This window comes from Limanda limanda, chromosome 11 (genome assembly GCF_963576545.1).
Source record: "Limanda limanda chromosome 11, fLimLim1.1, whole genome shotgun sequence".
NCBI classification, from domain to species: Eukaryota; Metazoa; Chordata; class Actinopteri; order Pleuronectiformes; family Pleuronectidae; genus Limanda; species Limanda limanda.
The window spans coordinates 10,244,970-10,263,276 of record NC_083646.1 but is presented as its reverse complement, the minus strand read 5'-3'; the positions used below and the strand labels follow the sequence as shown (position 1 = coordinate 10,263,276).

Genomic DNA, 18,307 nt, shown 5'->3' with positions numbered 1-18,307 from the left:
CCCCTGTGGTTCTGAGGCCCCGGGGCAGATTCCCAGTTTACCCGGATGGGAAAAGCATGTTTTCTCTGGAGCAGCAAGAAAATGAAGCGTCTGGACAGAGGAGAAATGTAAATACATCTCTTCAGACCACTGAATAGTTACTATTGTTGAATGTATCTGACAGTTAACTTTAAAAACTCCTTGCAGTGATGATTAATAAAATCTTGTTTGGACAGCACATCATTGTTATCTCCTCTTTGAACTATCTATAATCATGTTGGATCGATTTAAACAACGATTCAATGTGGATCAGTGGCATTTATGTGGTTTCACTAAATCCAATTTTACTCTACGGTCCCTTTAAGAATATTTGGGTACGGCGGGAAAACGACAGTGTGAACCAATCACAGTTGAGGCAGCTTTATCCAATCACAGACATTTAAAGCGGACTAGGCTCAGCTGTCCAATGACAACAGATTTCCGCCTGAGTGACGTCTGTACTATCCAATCGCTAGCGGCTAAAACGCCTCATGTGGGCGTTGTCAAGTGTTTTCCAGGAAGTTAATGCTCAATGTGTGTTTACAAGTGTTGTATGTCCTCGGATCCAGACGAGCAGCGTGAAGGTGGGCTGCACAGAACAGGCTTTATTCAGCAGATGATAACATGAAATACATTCACGTTTCAAATGAACACATAAGCTAATCGGAAACAGAAGAACTGTCAAGCTGCTGGTTTTAGTCTCGTCCACTTCCTCTTTAGTGTTGTGGCTGTTTATAAAGATGGCAATATTCTTGAAAATGGAAAGAAAAACAATTTTCGTCTCCGTGGCAACTAACATGAAATGATACAGAGAGTCGTTTAAAGATGGCGTTTACGTGTGAAGTAGCCAAACGAGCGATAATGGTATTTCCCGTTTGTTTTGTTTTTATCCTGACCGGAAGTGGGATAGCTGTGAACTGATGTGATTCGGTAAGAAATGTTGACCCACATCTAACAAAAGTTGCATCAGCGTTTCTTCACGTTATTTAGCTACACAACTTAATGATAGCAAGAATAACAACAGAGAAATGGCGTTAAACAACACAAGTTCGATGCCAGAGATCCTCAGTTAGTTAACTGGTAACGTTGCTGGGTTTTTACACGTCCTCATTACAAATACCTGTCTGTGCTCAGCAGGGATCCTGTCTGACCCCGTGTGAAGAATGGAGGCTACACAGGTGATCTCTGACTCATTCCTGGAGTCAGATGAGGCAGAAGATGAAGAGGAAGATGAAAACAAGAGGGGTCCACCATTGGCTAAACTGTGCATCTTAAAGAACGAGCTCGTCCCTGAGACAGGTGAGAGGCTGACTGCTGCTTTTATTTTATTTATTTATTTATTTTAAGTTTGTTTGCTGATATAATCAATGGGTCTTGTCTATGTTCATCTTACAATGGATTTTCTCCTTCACCCAGAGTTGCCCCTGTTTTTGGGAAATAACGTGCTGGGTCGTGACCTCAGCGCCTGCACCCTGCACTTGCCATCGCCCTCGATATCCAAGCAGCATGCCACCATCAGCCTCTCTGTGTACAGGAGAAGAGGTCGTCGCAGTGAAGGGGATGTGGAGGCTTTGGTGTGGGACCTTGGGAGCATGAATGGAACCCGCAAAGGCCGCTTAAAGCTGACGCCTAACGTACGCTACGCCCTCAGTGATGGTGACAGTTTGGTGGTGGCAGACATCCCATGTCAGTATGTCAGCTGCCATGTAGACGCAAACAATTCACAAGGGGGCATGAGGACTCCTGTGAGCAGAAATATGGGGGTAAATGCTGGGTCACCGGATGTCACTGAAAAAGAGGGAGGTGGCAAAAGCACAGACAGCAAGAAATGTGAAAACAGAGACACGAAGGCGAGGGTGTCATCAACCAAGACTCCTGTCGGGGTCAGTAGCCTCTTCTTAGAGCAAACTCCAACCCAGCCAGAGGGGACCCTGGTCCCAGAATCTGACGCGGACTCAGATGGAGAAAGAGAGAGAGGAGGCAGAGGGCGTATGGCTTTAGGTATGTATATTCTGTATGTTTAAGATTGGACTCTGTTTTGTTTCTGATGTTCTACAAATTCATCTTTTTTGTCTTTACAGTGTCTGATTCTGACTCCCATAAATTTAGTCCTGCTTGTTCTACATTCTTGAGTCCCACAAACAAAATCGTCCCTGAAAGGTATCCTAGCAACACTGTTTTGGAGCTTTACTAGTCTCTGTGAATATATGCTTTCATACAGTTTTCTTTCATTTCCAAATAACCATGCTTGTCACCTCTGTTTTCCACTGTTTGACAGTGAGGATGAAAGTCCCATCACACCATCCTCCTCCTCTAAAAATAGGCCGTACAGACATGTCAGATTCAGCGAGGAAGAGACAGAAGTAGATGGGGCTGGACAGCGGCTGGAGGAAAAAAAGACACTTGCGATTGTGGATGACAGTGAAGAAGAGGGAGGAGGAGAGAAAGAAACAGTCACACCAGAGGAAACCAAGCCTAAGGAAAGTGGACAGCATGTACCAGTGACACAGGAAAGAAATGTCAGTTTTATGGGAGATGATGAATTGCCTGTGTCTACATTAGCAGTCACCAAAGATGTGATCCTTGTACTTAACATGGACAGTGACACTGATGTGGAGGAAGAGGAGGAAGGGGTGTCATCTGCAGGTCCTGTGACCTTGAACATAAACCAAGTCAGTCAGCCACCGAACACTGCCCACTTTCACATGGACAGTGATACAGATGAGGATGAAGATGCCTTGGACAAAGATCTTACAGCTGTGACTTCCTCTGATGACAGTACCAAACTTTCTCATGTTAATTCAGATATTCAGCCGGAGGGAATCACTATGGACAGTGACACTGATGTGGATGACGATGCTGTTGTGTCAGACGCTGCCACAAAAACAAAGCCCATGTCAGTTCAGAGTGCGTCCACAGCTGACTCTGCTCCTTCAGTGCAGCCGAAAGATTTCCACCTGGACAGTGACACAGATGTTGAAGATGAAGACGAACGGGAATGTGGAACGAATGAATCGAGCTCCAAAATAGATGAAATTTCCATTTCCATTAAAAAGCCAGCTGGGCCTGAATCTGCCGCTGCTGCTCCTCATGGCCTACATTTCGAAAGTGACACAGACGATGAAGAGATCCCTGCCCCTGCCCTCAGTGAACCCCCGGTGGTGTTTGCTGTAGCCTCAGACTCATGCACCGCTACAGACCGAGGGGTTGCTATTCTGTCTGACAGTGACACAGACATGGAAGACGATGCTCCTCAGGTTATGTCTGTAGCTGTCACAACCTTGGCGGCCTCTCCTGGTACCAAGCCGCCCGCTCAGGAGTCAGATTCGGATGCAGACACAGATGTGGAGGGGTCAGGCCAGAGCGGATCCAAACCAACTGACCTCGGATTGGACAGTGATACAGATGTGGAGGATAAGGAGGCAGACATTGACGAGGCCGGTGATGACCAGATCCCTAACTTATGCAGAGAAAACACACCTGGGCTGATGGTTCCTCTTCTGCAGAACTGCTCTACTCCTGTACAACTGCAAGGTAATTAATCAACACAGTTTCAACCTATGGTTATTTTCATTACTGGTTAATTCATTTCTCAATTAACAACAGTTTAAAATAAAATATGATAAAATATTAAAATATGTCTATTGTAGTACAAAGAGGTCACAATTATTGTGTATGAATAACTAAAGAGGAGATACTTCACATCACTGAAGGGAAGACACAGTTTTCAATTTGAAGACATAGTATGACCTTCTTGATCCATTGTAGACATTATTTTATACATTTATTTTTAACATTTGCATTAAAGCCTTTGACTTTGGGATGGTCCCAGAAAGAGAGGTGGAAAAAATGGAGACTCAGGCTTTCGAGAGTCCCTCTTCAGTTCCATTTCAGGGTGAGTAAATAATTTTGTTAATACATTCAGAAAGCACGTATCTTTGTTCTACTACACTGAATATATGTTTCTGTCTTCTCCGTTTACTAGGTGCTGTAGCTGCTGCTGTAAGACCTGTAGCATTGTCCTCTTGCTCAGACAGCCAAGAGGACGAGGACTATTTTGTTGCTGAGACGCAGTCCTTCATTCTTCAGACCCGAGATCTCCATAGCAGCCCTCCAGAGGATCATGCCATTGAACCCACCCAAGCTTTTTGCCCTGAAACTTCTAGTGATGAAACTGATCAACCGTCCAGCATAGAAAGGTCTTTACAACTGGAATTGTCAAGCAGCATCCACCGGCAGTGTCCTGCCCAAGCTCTAGCCATGGAGAACACCCAGGCGTTTGTGGAAAGAGGTGTGAATATGGAAGAAACCCAAGCATATGCAACTACTTCAACTGCAGACAGAACCTCTGCCGACAATGATGCAAATCTGGAGGCTACACAGGACTATGAAGAGGACGAGGAGCCTGCCAGATATCCTGAGAAAGAAGGGCAGACAGTTTTGGTTCTAGAAGAAACACAGGCATATATTACAAAGCCAGACAGTGATTCAGAGAGTGAGACGGATGAAGATGAGAGAAAAAATATTACTGCTACTGCTGAGACTCAGCCTTTTGGCTTTAGTACTTCATGTACTCCTACCATGGCTGAAACCCAACCAATATCTGCCTTCGAGGAAAAGAAGAGTGTGGCAGAAGAGAGTGAGGAACGTGGGGGGACACTTCAACCTCAGCAAAGAATGTCTGGTGAGGTTTTATCAATAGCTCAAACTCAGCCTATGAATACACATAGCAATGGGGAAAGTGATGATGAAGAAGAGGAGAAGACACAGCCTCTCACTGGTTCAGATTTAGCAGTTGCTGAAACTCAGCCCGTGCACATTGGTTGTGCAGAAACTCAGCCCATGGCTACAAGTGATGATGAGGACTTGATGCCAGGCCCCCGAAAAAGGAGAGCAAAGCAGCTGTCTGAATCTGAACTGACACAAACGCGCACAAACTCTGAGGTCTCTGCAGTTGAAACCCAGCCAGAAGATCCAGTTGAAGGTGGGGAAAGTGATGAAGAAGACTCGATTCCAGTTTTTAAAAGACGCCGAGCAAAACCACTTCCACTTGAGAAGACACAATCCCTCTCTGGCTCTGAAGCCTTTGCTGCTGAAACTCAGCCCATGGGTGCACGTGAGGTCGAGCAAAGTGACGAAGACGACTCAATTCCTGGCCCACGAAAGAAAAGAAAAGCAAAGCAGCTGTCTGAATCAGAACTGACCCAAACGCTCACAAACTCTGAGGTCTCTGCAGTTGAAACCCAGCCAGTAGATCCAGTAGATCCAGTTGAAGGTGGGGAAAGTGATGAAGAAGACTCGATTCCAGTTTTTAAAAAACGACGAGCAAAACCACTTCAACTTGAGGAGACGCAATCCCTCTCTGGCTCTGAAGCCTTTGCTGCTGAAACTCAGCCCATGGGTGCACGTGAGGGCGAGCAAAGTGACAAAGACGACTCAATTCCTGGCCCACGAAAAAGAAAAGCAAAGCAACTGCGACTTGAAGAAGTGGAGACACAGCCTCTTATTGTTGAAGACTCGATTCCAGGTCCACAAAAAAGAAAGGCAAAGGCTCTGCAACTTAAAGAGGAGGAGACGCAACCGCTCCCGAGTTCTGAGGTCTCGGCTGTTGAAAGTCAAGTGACACAATCTGAAGCTGGAACCAGTGGAATCAGTGTTAGGGGCAAACGAGGGACAAGGGCAACAATAGGAGAGGACGAAGAACAGACAGAGTGTTCAGAATCTCCAAAGAGACAAACGAGAGGGAAGAGTAAAGCTTTGCCAACTATCAGAGGAAGGAGGGGGAAATCTGGGCCTGTTGGGGATGTAAGTGAGGAAGAGGGGGAGTTAGAGCAGGGTAGGAGAACAAGGGGAAGAACATTTACAAGGCAGCAGAAAGGCAAGGAAGAAGAGGGAGGAAAGTCTGAATTTGAAAGAAATAAACCTGCGGAAAATGGCAACCGAATAAAGAAAAAACAGAAAGCATTAGGAGAGGAAGGAGGTGTTGCAGACCTAAATAAAGAGAGAGAAAATAGGGAGATTGAGGAAATAGAGAGGCGTAGAATGGAAGAACAAGAAAAAAAAGAAAATAAGGGAGAACAAGAAAGATTGCATGCTGAAAACATGGAGAGGATACGACTTGAACAAGAAACAGCAGAGAAAGAGAGAAAGGAACAAGAAGAAAAGCAAAGAGTGGAGAAAGAAATAAAGAAACGAGAAACAGCTGATCGAATACAAAAAGAAAAAGAACAATTGGAGAAGAAAAAAAGGGACAAGGACGAAAAAGAGAGATTGGAGCGTGAAAAGTCAGAATGTAAAGAAAGAGAGAAATTGGAATGGGAAAGAAAGGAGCAGGAAGAGAAAGAGAGATTGGAGAGAGAAAAGAGGGAATTAGAAGAGAGACTTGAGAGGGAGAGCAGGGAAGAGGAACAGCAAGCAAGGTTGCAGAGGGAAGAAAGAGAAAGACTGGAGAAAGAAAAAGAGACCAAAGAAAACAAATCCAAAGTGTCAATTGGAGGTCGAAAAGCAACGAAAAAAACTACCATTGCCACATGTTCAATAGAGCAAGACTCAGCTGTATTGGCCAAAGATGATTTCCCAGCGAGGAGAACAAGATCTCGCTCCAACTCCTCCAACTCCATCAGCTCCGAGAGATCTGCGTCAAGCGTCAGCACCCAGCAGGAGAGCCGCGGGAGAGGTCGAGGCAGAGGAGCAAAAAGGATCAGTGAGCCAACTCAGACGGCCGTCGTCAGAAGAGGCAACAGGAGGAGGACGGTGGCTGCAGAGACAACAGAGCAGGACAATAATGATGGAGTCCTTTCCAGGTCTAACTCCTCCAATTCTCTCAACTCTGATATTTCAAGCTACAGTGTGAGCTCACAAAGCCGAGGCAGAGGAGGCAGTCAGCGGGGAAGACCACGGATAACAGAGGCTGAGTCAGACTCTATCCCTCCTATCAAAAGTCAGAGTGATCAGAATTCTGCTACCAAACCTGCAGCCAGAGGTAGGAAGGGCCGGAAAACTGAGCCATCCTCTAGTGCGGTTCCTCAGGAAGATGATGCAGAGAAGGCAGATTCACAGCAGGCTCGTACCACAAGGGGACAGCGCAGAGCCACGACAAACATCTCTGAATCAACTGCTGCAGACGAGGAGAAGCAGTCCAATCAGGACGAAGGTCACGGCAGTGAGGAATCACGTCCCCCTAAGAGGAATGTCTGGGGCAGAGCCCAAAAATCAGGAGCTTCTGCAGCCAGTAAAGGAGATGAGGCTAAAGACAAAGTACAAGTGAGGAAGAGAGAGCTGGAGCCAAATATAGAGGAGGATTCTCACAGTGGCACCAACATTTCTATAGTGACAGTCCAAGCAGTAGGGACAACACAGGAAGGAGGACAAGATGAAAGTAAGGATGATAATCCTGTCCAACCTAAGAGGAGAGGTAGAGCATCTAATTCTCAAGTCAAGAAGGACACAAATCAATCTCCTGTTGAAGTGGAGTTGAAAGTAGAGAAGGAGAATGTCGAGAAGAGGGGCAGAAGTCGGCCATCAGCGGTCCAGAAAAAAAGGGAAGAGGAGCAGGAAGAGAGTGGAACATCTGCCAGTTCCACCACACAAGAGGCCAAAGTGCAGACTCCAGAGGTGACTTAATGACCACTTTTAATCATGGATTTGAAATTAAAAGGTCTAATTGTTATTTGATATAAAAACACATTAAGGCTCAGACATGAATCAGAGAAAACAGAGTGGAGCAAAGTGTAATTACTGTCCAGGAACTTCTGTCCCTGATAAATAAGTCTTTTACCTAGCACTAAGGCCCTGGTGCATTTCTCTCTCTGACTCATCCTTCCAGCCATCAAAATAAACTGCAGTCAACATCAGGGACTGTCTAAGTCTCTCCCCACTCTCTTTGCAATAAGAGTAGCAGGGCCTGCTGTACATCACCAATAAAACACTAAGAGAATTAAGAGGCTTAGTGGTCACACAGCCACTTCTTACTCTTGTTATGACCTTTGCCTTCTTTACTCTTCCTCGGCTCACCATTCTCCCAGTGTGTTTTTAAGTGTTGCCCTTGTTTGTCTTTATCCTTGCATAACTTTGTTGTTTCCATCTTCCTCTCTCTTTTAAAAGCCACAGACTCCAACCAGCAGAGTATCCCGGAAGCGACAGGCTCCTGCGGCCTCCTCTCCTGTGGCAAAGACTCCTCGCTCCTCCTCCTCGTCTTCCCCTGCAGCTCGAGGTCGACTACAAGCTGCGAGTCCGGCCTACAAAGTTAGTTTGTTTATCTGTGTCTTTTATAAACCTGTGAGCATTTTTGTCAATCAAGTTATGCACAAGCGGGATATTTGATGATAACTGGGGAATACATTTTTGAAAATTGAGACCACTCTCATATCTTAAGTACCGAGCAAGAGCCAGGTTGTGATTAGCCTAAATTAGCATCGATATTGGAGCCAGCTAACCCGGCTCTCTACAAAGTTCCAAAATCACACCTACAGTTGCTACAGATGGACATAACTTGTTGTAAAAAGCACAATTTGACCTTTAAGTTTGTCGAGCTTCAGAAGAGATTTTAGGTACACTTCTGACCTTGCATAGCCAGGCTACCTGTTTCCCCTTGTTTCCAGTGTTTATACTAGGCTAGGATAAGCGCCTCATGGCCATGGCTTCATATGGAATTGACCGAATTGACTTGGCATGAAAATGAATAGGTATATTCCCAAGTATCACATTTACACCAAGGATGTTTAATCCACATCTGCAGAGGTTAACAGTGCTTTTTTGGATTGTGCAGTAATTGAAGCTTTGACCTGAGACACGTATGTCATTCCCTCAGGTGCTGTTCACAGGCGTGACGGATGAAGCCGGGGAGAGAGTGCTGGCTCGTCTGGGAGGCAGCATGGCTAAAGGTGTGGCCGACATGGACTGCCTGGTGACCGATCAAGTGCGCAGGACTATCAAGTTCCTTTGTGCAGTGGCCAAAGGAATCCCAATTGTCAGCACATGCTGGTTGGAAAAGGTTAATCACTGCATCAACAGTTTATCCCAGACTTATTATATTTCTCCCCTCGATAATACAATATGTACATGTACATACTCACATGCTCTCCTGTCCTTGTGTTTCAGAGCGGCAAAGCTGGGAGCTTCCTGTCACCTAATGCTTTTGTTGTGAAGGATCCGGAGCAGGAGAAGAAGTTCGGTTTCTGCCTGCAGACGTCTCTGACGATGGCCAGCAGTCATCTTCTATTACAGGTTCTCCAAGTCATTCATCCTATTTATTCCTGAGCTCGATAGTGAGAGGCTGACCGTGTGTCAGCATGGTGCTTCCCTTGGCAAGTGGTATAGGGATGTTGGGTAATATTGACTCTGAGCAATAGTGAGTCATGGTGGGAATCCAGAAGTGTTATTATAAGAATCATCCACTTCCTAAAACACATCTTATCGTCTTTAAGCTCAGTGTATATGTTGTTGAATGTGCTCACATCATTACAAGTGGACACTGTTGGTTGTTTATCTTGAGGCTCATAGGACGTAATTTGTCATTTACTTTCAAATTTGTGGCTTTATTTGGTATCAATTTCTGCCACATGTTCTTTTTACGCTGCCCTGTCATCAAAACTGCAAAGGGATTGATACCACATGCTGATAAATCTAGAATTAGGAAACACTATACATGTGTGATACAAAAATCCACTGCCAAGAGTCTTGTATTGATTTCCGAGTCATTCTTCCACAGATTAAATTAAAAAGAGAAAAATCTAATTTGTCGAGATGTTGTTTACTGCCCTCCTATTCTCTTAGGGATATGAGATCCATGTTACGAAATCAGTGAAGCCGGATCCAGCTCAAATGAAAGACATAATCTCCTGCAGTGGAGCAAAATTTCTACCCAAGATGCCCTCTTCTCACAAGGTACCAGTCAGACACTAAACAATTCATAGTTGCAATCTATCTTCACATTTCAGGATTCACCTTCAATCATAAATAACAAGTTTTATTTTCTGTCATCTCAGCCTCGGACTGTGGTGATTTCCTGCGAGGAGGACTGGTCACTGTGCGGCCCGGCCGTCTCTGCATCCCTCCCAGTCGTCACTGCCGAGTTCATTCTCTCAGGAATCCTTCAGCAGAAAGTCGACTTACAAACACACGCACTCCCTGCTCCCGTCACTAATGCAGGAGGCAGAAGAAGGGGCAGGAACAAGACATAGCATCGATACAGTCATGCACCTTCACATTGTATGTGCGGTAAATCTGCATAAGTGTTTTTGATCATATAATCTCGATACCCTTTCAAACCAGAGACCTATAGAAGCACTAGTGACTCAGCTGTTTGTTTCTTTTAAAGACTTGACTTATTTGGCAAAAGTTGATTGTACATTAATGTAAAGACATTTTGTACATGTATTGCCAGCACTGGAAGCCTGCTTGTCATTTATGTTAAAAAACTAATTTTATAGGTACAACAACTGTATATAAGAGAGTGATGTGAGAAGCTTTGCGGGGGGGTTAAATTAGGGTCCTCGCGGCTCCCCTTCACCTCCTTTGTGTTCCATCCCTCCTTTTATACATCAACAACCAATAGAGCACAAATTAACACTGCTAAATTGCTGCTACTCAGTATGCTAAGTGCTTAATCAGCATTTTTGGCACATGACCAACCAGGATGCAGCGAGTTGTATAAATCATGTTGGGATGGTGGAGCGCTGGAACCGATGGGATGTGTTTAGAAATCCATCAGCTACGGTTGTAAGATGAAGTGGGGAAAAAAATCCGGTTTCCTTTCCTGATAAGAAGAAGTGCATATAGTGCCTTTTATACCGAGGTAGTCCTGAACCTAACAGTGTATTTGTTGTTCCTATGCCTCCATTAACCACCACCACCCACTCCATTAAGGCCTCGTCCAATCCTATTACCTCCACAGATGAGCGGAGTGTATGCACCCGAATGCTGATGCTGCCTCTACATCAATATCTTATGATGTTTGTCCTTGCCATGCATTCACCAACTGTCTCTTTACTTTTTAGCATGCAGCTTTGAAGGTATGATGTAACTGTATGATAAATGTCATTGGTGTTTTAAAAAAAGACCCTTCAGCTCTACCAAATCATGAAATCAGTCTGTACTGTCAAATGAAAACATTAAACATTTCCTATTGCCTTTAAGCACATGTTTATTTCCTTTTGCATCTGTACAAACAATGTGACCTCAATTGTTAGAAACCAAAACAAAAGATCAATTTCTATTAGTTTTCTCAAGGCTTTTGACCAAATGGACCTTTGTTGCTGAATTTCAAGGTTAATCCCACAATTGAAAAAAAGTTGGAGGTATAAGAAAGCAGTATATTCCATGCAATGCCTTAGGATTTAGCATATAGATGCATACAGAATGTGTCCCTTTAATATAATCCATATGTTGTATCCATGTTATTTTATGATCAATCACAACTAAACAAGATTTTAAGCCTTAATGTCCCCAGTTGTTCTCTGGAGCCGTGTTCGTGGATCACAGCCACTTTGGGCTAAAAACACGATGTAAATTATGCTGTTTTGAGTCAAATTTTAATGCCGGGACTCACAGACACTTGTATGACACCACAGGAGCAGTATGGAGACATGTTATGTATTTTTTCTGTTGTTTCTTTACATTTAAAGAATGAGTAAGCAGTTTCTTCAATTGTATTGGATTTGGCTGCAGCGCTGTTTACCCCTGAAACTCCCAAAGTGATTTGTGGACTCAAAAACTTTACCCACTCCTCCATCGGCATTGTGGGAAGTAGATCATGAGTGGATTTGTTTATTTGTTTATTTAGGAGGATCCCCATTAGCTCTACCCTAAGACAGAGCTACTTTTAGTGGGGTCCACATTTAAGACATACATACAGATATCAAACATTTAAAACGTACGTTAAATTACAAATATCAAAAGTTAAAATACATTAAAATAATGATCATACATTTGGGAGAACTATTCCTTCAAGATCATTCTCTTTATTTAGCTTTCCTTCTAAATCAAAATAAAATCTCCATAAACAAGACGACCAAGAAAATGCTTTTATTTGTTGGGGTAAAAAACGTAGAAAGTGATGTGATGAAAATGAATGCATCAAGCAGAAGCTCAAAAATTACTATTCTGAACTCAATATCATCATTTATGGACCTGACAGCTGAGCTGATTGATGGATGCTCACTTTGCAGCATCAGCATCTTCTGACTCCCGACTGACCGACCACCCCCATCTCCACTGTCAGGGGGGACAATAAGTGGGGGTGCGGTGGGGGGGGGTGCTGGTGTCCGATGTTTCCCGACACGAGTCGAGTGTCTCCGAAGCGCGCGTCCCCGAGCCCGACACATTCTGAGCGTCCTCCAAATGTTGAGCCCGAGCGGTGCAGCGGCTCTGGAGGGGGCGAGGTTGGAGAAGGAGGCAGAATCCAGGCTCCGATCGCACTCACACTGACCTGTGAGACAAACCCCACGTCCCTGCAGCTGTGACCGGACTCCTAGAGGTAGGTGAGCCACCGAAGGCTGCTTTCTTCCTGCCTCCAACACGTATGACGCGTGTGGATGCGTTTTTCCCCAAACCCGGACCGGTGCGCCACGGGTTAAATTCTGCAGTTTTTTGGGTTTATGCGCTTGTCGGCTGTCCCGGCCCCGGACGTGACTGCATGCTTACCGACCTGTGAGGTTTGACAACATATCACACAGTGTCTGAGAATGGGAGAGGAGAGCTGTGGAAATAATGTTCGTCCTGTTTGCTGAGTGAACAGAGCCGTTTCACTTATTTTCCCAGGGGGAGAGTCAGGAATATCCTGCAGATTTATTTAACAGGATGCAGGATGGTGATAAATGTTTATTATAGCCAGATGTGCGTGTACAGATTCGGATTCAGTTCAAGGTTTAATTGAAAACATGAGATAAATTCCATTTTATACAGTCTATAGTCTTATGTCATTCCCATAGGCTGCCTTAAGAAGGTAAGGACGCTTGTATCTTCTCCACTCTTATTACTTAAAAGCTTAGAAGCATCCATTATCTGGGAGGATGCTCTTCCTGGCTGTGTCACCTCTGCCTGCAGTGTGCAGCTCACAGACCTATAACACCAGAGAGCCTTGGTGTTCATCACCAGACCCCGATCCTGTCTGCGGAATCTTTACCATAAAGTAAATCCATACCTCTTGTGTCCTTATCCCCTGTTTTAGTGTGTTTGTCAACCCTGCACCCGGCTCCTGCATGTGTCCCCTTCTCCAACCCCCCCATCTCGGTCCACTGATTTGATTCAATCTGACAGGTGCAAGCAATATGTTGGACAAGTGTCCGCTGTTGCAGGCTTCTTCTCAAACATAGACTTTACATTAGGATTTGGTCTCGTCGAGATTATCCTCCCTCTTCTTTTTCTGCTGTGTGGTTCTAAAACGTGAGATGAGTGGAGGTGATGCAGAGGCCGGAGACGTTGGGTTCATCAGACTGGAAAATGGGAGGTTTTTTTGAATTCCCTCAGCAAAGGGAGACTCCATATTTGTTTTTAGATGCACCTGCAGCACACACCCAGCCTCTCTCCCATGTGTCTCCTGGTGCAGCCCTTTTTTAATGCTTCATGTTTTATGAATGTCTAGCGCTGTGGTAAGAGGGTACAGTTTGTGCATCTGTGTAAGTGTTTGTGTGTGTGTGTGTGTGTGTGTCTGTGCTCATTCTAGCTGCCTCTTTCGGACCAGCATACACACTGACCTTGTCAGGACCAGCAGACTTCTTATAGTTACCAAAGAAAACCGTACTTTCTGAGCTCCAGGTTAAGGTTCGGGTGAAGATGTGAATTGTACTCAGGTTAATGTTAGGGATGAGGATTTGGTGAGGCTGTCCACAATGAGTGGAAGGGTCCTAATAAGGATAGATGCACAAACCTGTGTGTGAGGGCCAGAGCATAGACCTGGCAGAGTAGGGACATTTTGGTTGATCAAGATTTTGCTTTGGTGTTAGAATTAGGTTCGGATTATTTTAAGGGTTAGGCTTACAGTTGTGATGGTTAAGGTTGGGGTAAGGGCTAAGGGAAAGCATTATGTCAATGAGTGTCGAAGATAAAAGTTCAAAGTTGTGTGTGTGTGTGTGTTTGAGCTCTTCTGTTTTGCCTCCTCATCATCAGAGGGGCTTCACCTTGTGCAGAGTTATTCCTCCTCATCCCTTGGGCACAGAAACTGAGGGAAGTGAAACTGAAAGAGAAATGATGATGGGTGAAGAGGACACAGAGGTAGCTTTGTTGGGTCCCCACATCTGCAGTCATTGATGGCATTTCCGCCTCTTTAAAGCCCCTGTGGACAAAGACCTGTCTGTCCCTCCAGTGTATAGCAGGCAGTTTGGAGTTTGAAGGAACACAGGCACAGGCTTTGATTTCAGAGTGGGATGCACAGGCTTGGGTTATATAAGATAAGGAGGAGGAGAGGGTGAAAGAGACATGATAAAAAGAGAGAGAGAGATCTAGAGAGGAGCTGAGAAAGAAAAGCGAAGATAGGAGAGACGCCCCGAGATACAGAGCAGGGGGGTTTGGGTTGAGAGGAGAAGAATATGATGCAGAGCAGGGAGACTTGAAGGAGGGTTGTGATGGTGGTGGGAAGTAACACTTGGAGATGTGAAAATTGCGATGGCAGTGAGAAAAAGGGAGAATTCAAAAGGGTGAAAAGGATTCCAATGAGGTAGAATAAAGACGAGTGAAGCTAAGTGAGAGGAGATGAGGAAGTCAGGGAAGGACAGCAGATGGCATGTCCGTCTGTGCCCAGAGGACAGTGTATGAATGAATAAGCTCATAATGTAGCTTATTGCATGTGTTTTCATGAGGTTGCATGTTTGCGCTCGGCAGGGTCGACCCTCTCGTGTTAGTTTTGGCCTCAATTACTCAAAATCACACAAGAACAAAAGGCGTTTGGACTTTTCTTCTCAGATCCTGCACAGAAACAGCAGATCTGCCACGGTGCCTTGGTGAGGGTCGACTGCTGGGACAGACAGATGGCCTCCTCCACCAGAGCCAACCAGTCCTACATCTCAGATCACTTTATTAATTAAACGCTGACTGTCACTGGGGTCAAGAGTCATTTGTTTGGATGTAATTTATGATGCAGGGACCTCGTTAAAACCCTGAGGAGGAGAATTCCTGAAACAAAGACGGGCACAGTAAGAAGCACTTTGTAATTTGAGAGCTACAGATGACTGGAAACCAAGGTTTTGTTTGAAGAGAGACTTTGTTCCTTGTGACGCAGTTTGGTTCCATATTTTGTTTCAGATACAATAAAAATTCAGTGGGCTTTTAGGCATCCTGCCCAGAGTGTTGTGTGTGGATGTGGCCGACAGGGTTGTGTGAGGCCTAATGTGAAGCAGCAGCTCTGGTTGTCGGATGGCGACACTGTGAAATTTGACTTTTTCTCATTAAACAATAAAGAAGAAAGAGATTGTCTCTGCTATTGCTGTTTAAAAGTATCTTCTCGCTACACATATACAAAGGCTGTTTTAATGCTGCATAATTTCCCGTGGGAATGGGTTGTGTGGTGTTGTGTCTGCAGTTTTGCAATAAGACACTTAAATCCTCGCCGCTTGTTTATTAGCTGCTGCAAAGTGGGACTGGGAGCACTGCAGGTGTTCCCTCCCAGTCCCCTCCTCGGCTTTGTAAACCAAAAACTGCAGCAAGCGTCTTTTGCACAAACTCCGGATGCGTCGCCTCAGATGCCTCGGAAGCAGGAGGCAGTTTTCAAATCATCATAATCCCCATCCGTGTTACAACATTAATCATGATCCCTCTCAGAAACCGTCTAAGTCATAAACGCTCCTGAAGACATGTTTTCCCTGCAGCCCTTGTTCTCGGCCTGGACTGTTCCTGTTGGAATCCTCGGCGAGGCCGTTACTCCAATCACCGCAGTTTGAATAATCTTGGGGGTCATGAATTATTCTTTGTTAAAACACAGGCACATAATCAATAGACGTTCCTTGACAGTGATCTAGAGCCCTGCTAAACAAGTACATACACTATAAAAGAGAAACCTCTCTTCACGACACTAACATTGACCCATAAATCTTCTAACGGTCCTGATTTGAAATTGAGCCATTAAGTTATAATAGCACCACTATTGGTTTTCTCAAAGAGGGTTTCGCCGCAGGCTGCTTTTATGTCTGAAGTCCAATAATAATCTCCAGGTTATGGCAGGTAAATTGAATTTGCAGGGACTGAAAGATTCTCTGAAAATAGTCCCCTCCAGGAGTTTTAGATGGGCTGATTGGATTACTAGTAAACCCTACAGGACAACATTAAGGAAAATCGGAGAGAAATACAATGTTGTCCACAACAACACAGTTAAAAGACGCTATTTTGTATGAAAAATCAAACACAAAAATATAACTCTTATGAGCTCGACAGTTTATAGGTTTTCTGGCCTATATATTATATAACCTTGGCTGCATGCTGTGTAGATGCTGCTCTAACCCGCTGTGAGCGCTGCAGGTGTTTCTTCCTGGTCCCCTCCTGGGCTTTTAAAATGAAAAACCACGGGAAGGTTTCTTTTGGCTCCAGCCCCATGATGCGTTGCCTCTGATGTCTCAGCACAAAAAGATCATCAATATCTCCTCAGTGCTGCGATCAGTCAGGATGCTTCATCAGAAACCCTCTTGTGGAAATGATGCTCGCCCCCCTCCGTTCCCTTTCCCTTGCAGTTACAGTTTCACCTATTTTATTTTTCAACAGTAGGTTTTCTTTAGTCGTGAATCCTATTTGCAGATGTTCTCTTCAAATAGCGAGAGAGAAATTATGATAACGAGATTCATGTAGCTCCTGAATGTCTAGTGTAGTGTAGTAGGGAGATTTTGCACTTGAGATTATTGGCAGTGACCTCACTGAATGGAGGACTCATTCTGCCACCATTTATCATCTAATGGCAACTGACAAGTCTCTACAGCACGGTAAAGATTGATTCTACCTTTGAAGGGAAAGTGTGTGTGAATGTTTGTACGTACGACAGCGGAACATCTCCCCCATGAGATGTGGTTCACAGATCATTTCTTGACACTGTAACAATATATTCAGTTCGGGGACGTGATCTGAATCCAATATTTGGGCCATTAGATTGTTATTGTTTTCAGCCAATATTCTAATAGGAGTAGTCATTTGATTAAAATTAGAGCACATACCTTCCTCAAGGCCCAACAGTCCCTTTAAATTAAATCAAGCTGCAGCAATTTTCACATAATCATAGATATCAAGTCCCTTAATGTGCCTGAATGTGAAAGATACATTAATTATTTCCTGGGAAAACAGTGAAAATGTTGGACAGTCTGTCACAATGTTAAAGAAAGTGAAATTAATTCCCTGGATCCACATCCGTCCAGCAAATTTCGCAACATAAACCAAAAAACAGCGAAGGTTAAAAAAAAAAAGCATAATTTCAGTAACTTCCTCAGACTAACTCTGCAAATATAAATCCATATGTACACGTGTGAAGGTAAACACATGCTGCCTATTGTTTTGACTGTCTGTGAACACATCTTTCTTTGTAGAAACCAACACATCAGCCAGGATGGGGACAGTCAATGTGATCACACTCAGCCTCCTGCTCACCACAGGTACGTCATTAGAATGTAGTGCTGCCCTATAGTGGTGATATGGATATATGTCAGCTGTGTCTTTTTCCACCAATGCCAGTGTTATAACATTATTGACTAATTTAGATGAATGTGTGAGAATATTTTCCATAAAACAGACATGAAAGAGTCCAAATATATCACCTTTCATTTGTATTTCCTCTTTCTTCACAGTTCTGTCTGCTCCAGTGAAAGGTAAGACTTTTATGTTGAGTTTCTCTCTCATCAATGAGGAATCATAAGCCGCCATTTCCAATAATGTGTTTGTCAATTCTCCCTCTTCCCTGTGTCCACCGTGTAATCCAGTCGAGGAGGACTCGATGACTTTGTTCCACGGGGAGGATTTCCACATCATGCTTACCTCTCCCGGGTTGGAGGTCACGTTCCGGAACAGGTCGGCACCGCGGTCGCCCGACGTGGTCCTGATGCGAGACGGTACTGTCGTCAACAGTCGGGCCAAACTCAACCGCCAACTCAGCCACCTCATCGTAGACGCTGTGGGCGAGGAAGACGAGGGCGTGTACACGGTGAAGAACCCGGAGAAGCCCGAGGAGATCAGGCGCATCACGCTTGTAGTCCGAGGTATCTGATGACATCTTAACAACAGCCGAAGTGTCTCAAAGGACATATTACACTCTCACATGAGGTCTTAGAATTTTGATTAAATACTCTACTCGAAGACTAGAATTCATGAAATTCAAATTCATAAC

General features: G+C 44.5%; 1 protein-coding gene across 2 annotated transcripts; it reads left to right on the top strand.

Moving 5' to 3' along the window:
- Positions 1-556: 556 nt before the first annotated feature.
- On the top strand, positions 557-11,153 carry mdc1 (mediator of DNA damage checkpoint 1). 2 transcript variants are annotated; one of them, XM_061080681.1, is made up of 12 exons: positions 557-602; positions 1,156-1,317; positions 1,435-2,019; positions 2,100-2,178; positions 2,297-3,552; positions 3,827-3,913; positions 4,004-7,632; positions 8,122-8,262; positions 8,828-9,010; positions 9,118-9,243; positions 9,793-9,903; positions 10,005-11,153. In XM_061080681.1, the coding sequence occupies exons 2-12, from the start codon at positions 1,182-1,184 to the stop codon at positions 10,197-10,199; spliced, it is 6,528 nt and encodes a 2,175-aa protein (XP_060936664.1). In that variant the 5' UTR covers positions 557-602; positions 1,156-1,181; the 3' UTR covers positions 10,200-11,153. The 2 variants fall into 2 exon arrangements, with proteins under 2 accessions (XP_060936664.1, XP_060936665.1); XM_061080682.1 differs by lacking the exon at positions 557-602 and having other exon boundaries at positions 970-1,317; positions 8,128-8,262.
- The last annotated feature ends 7,154 nt before the right edge of the window (positions 11,154-18,307 follow it).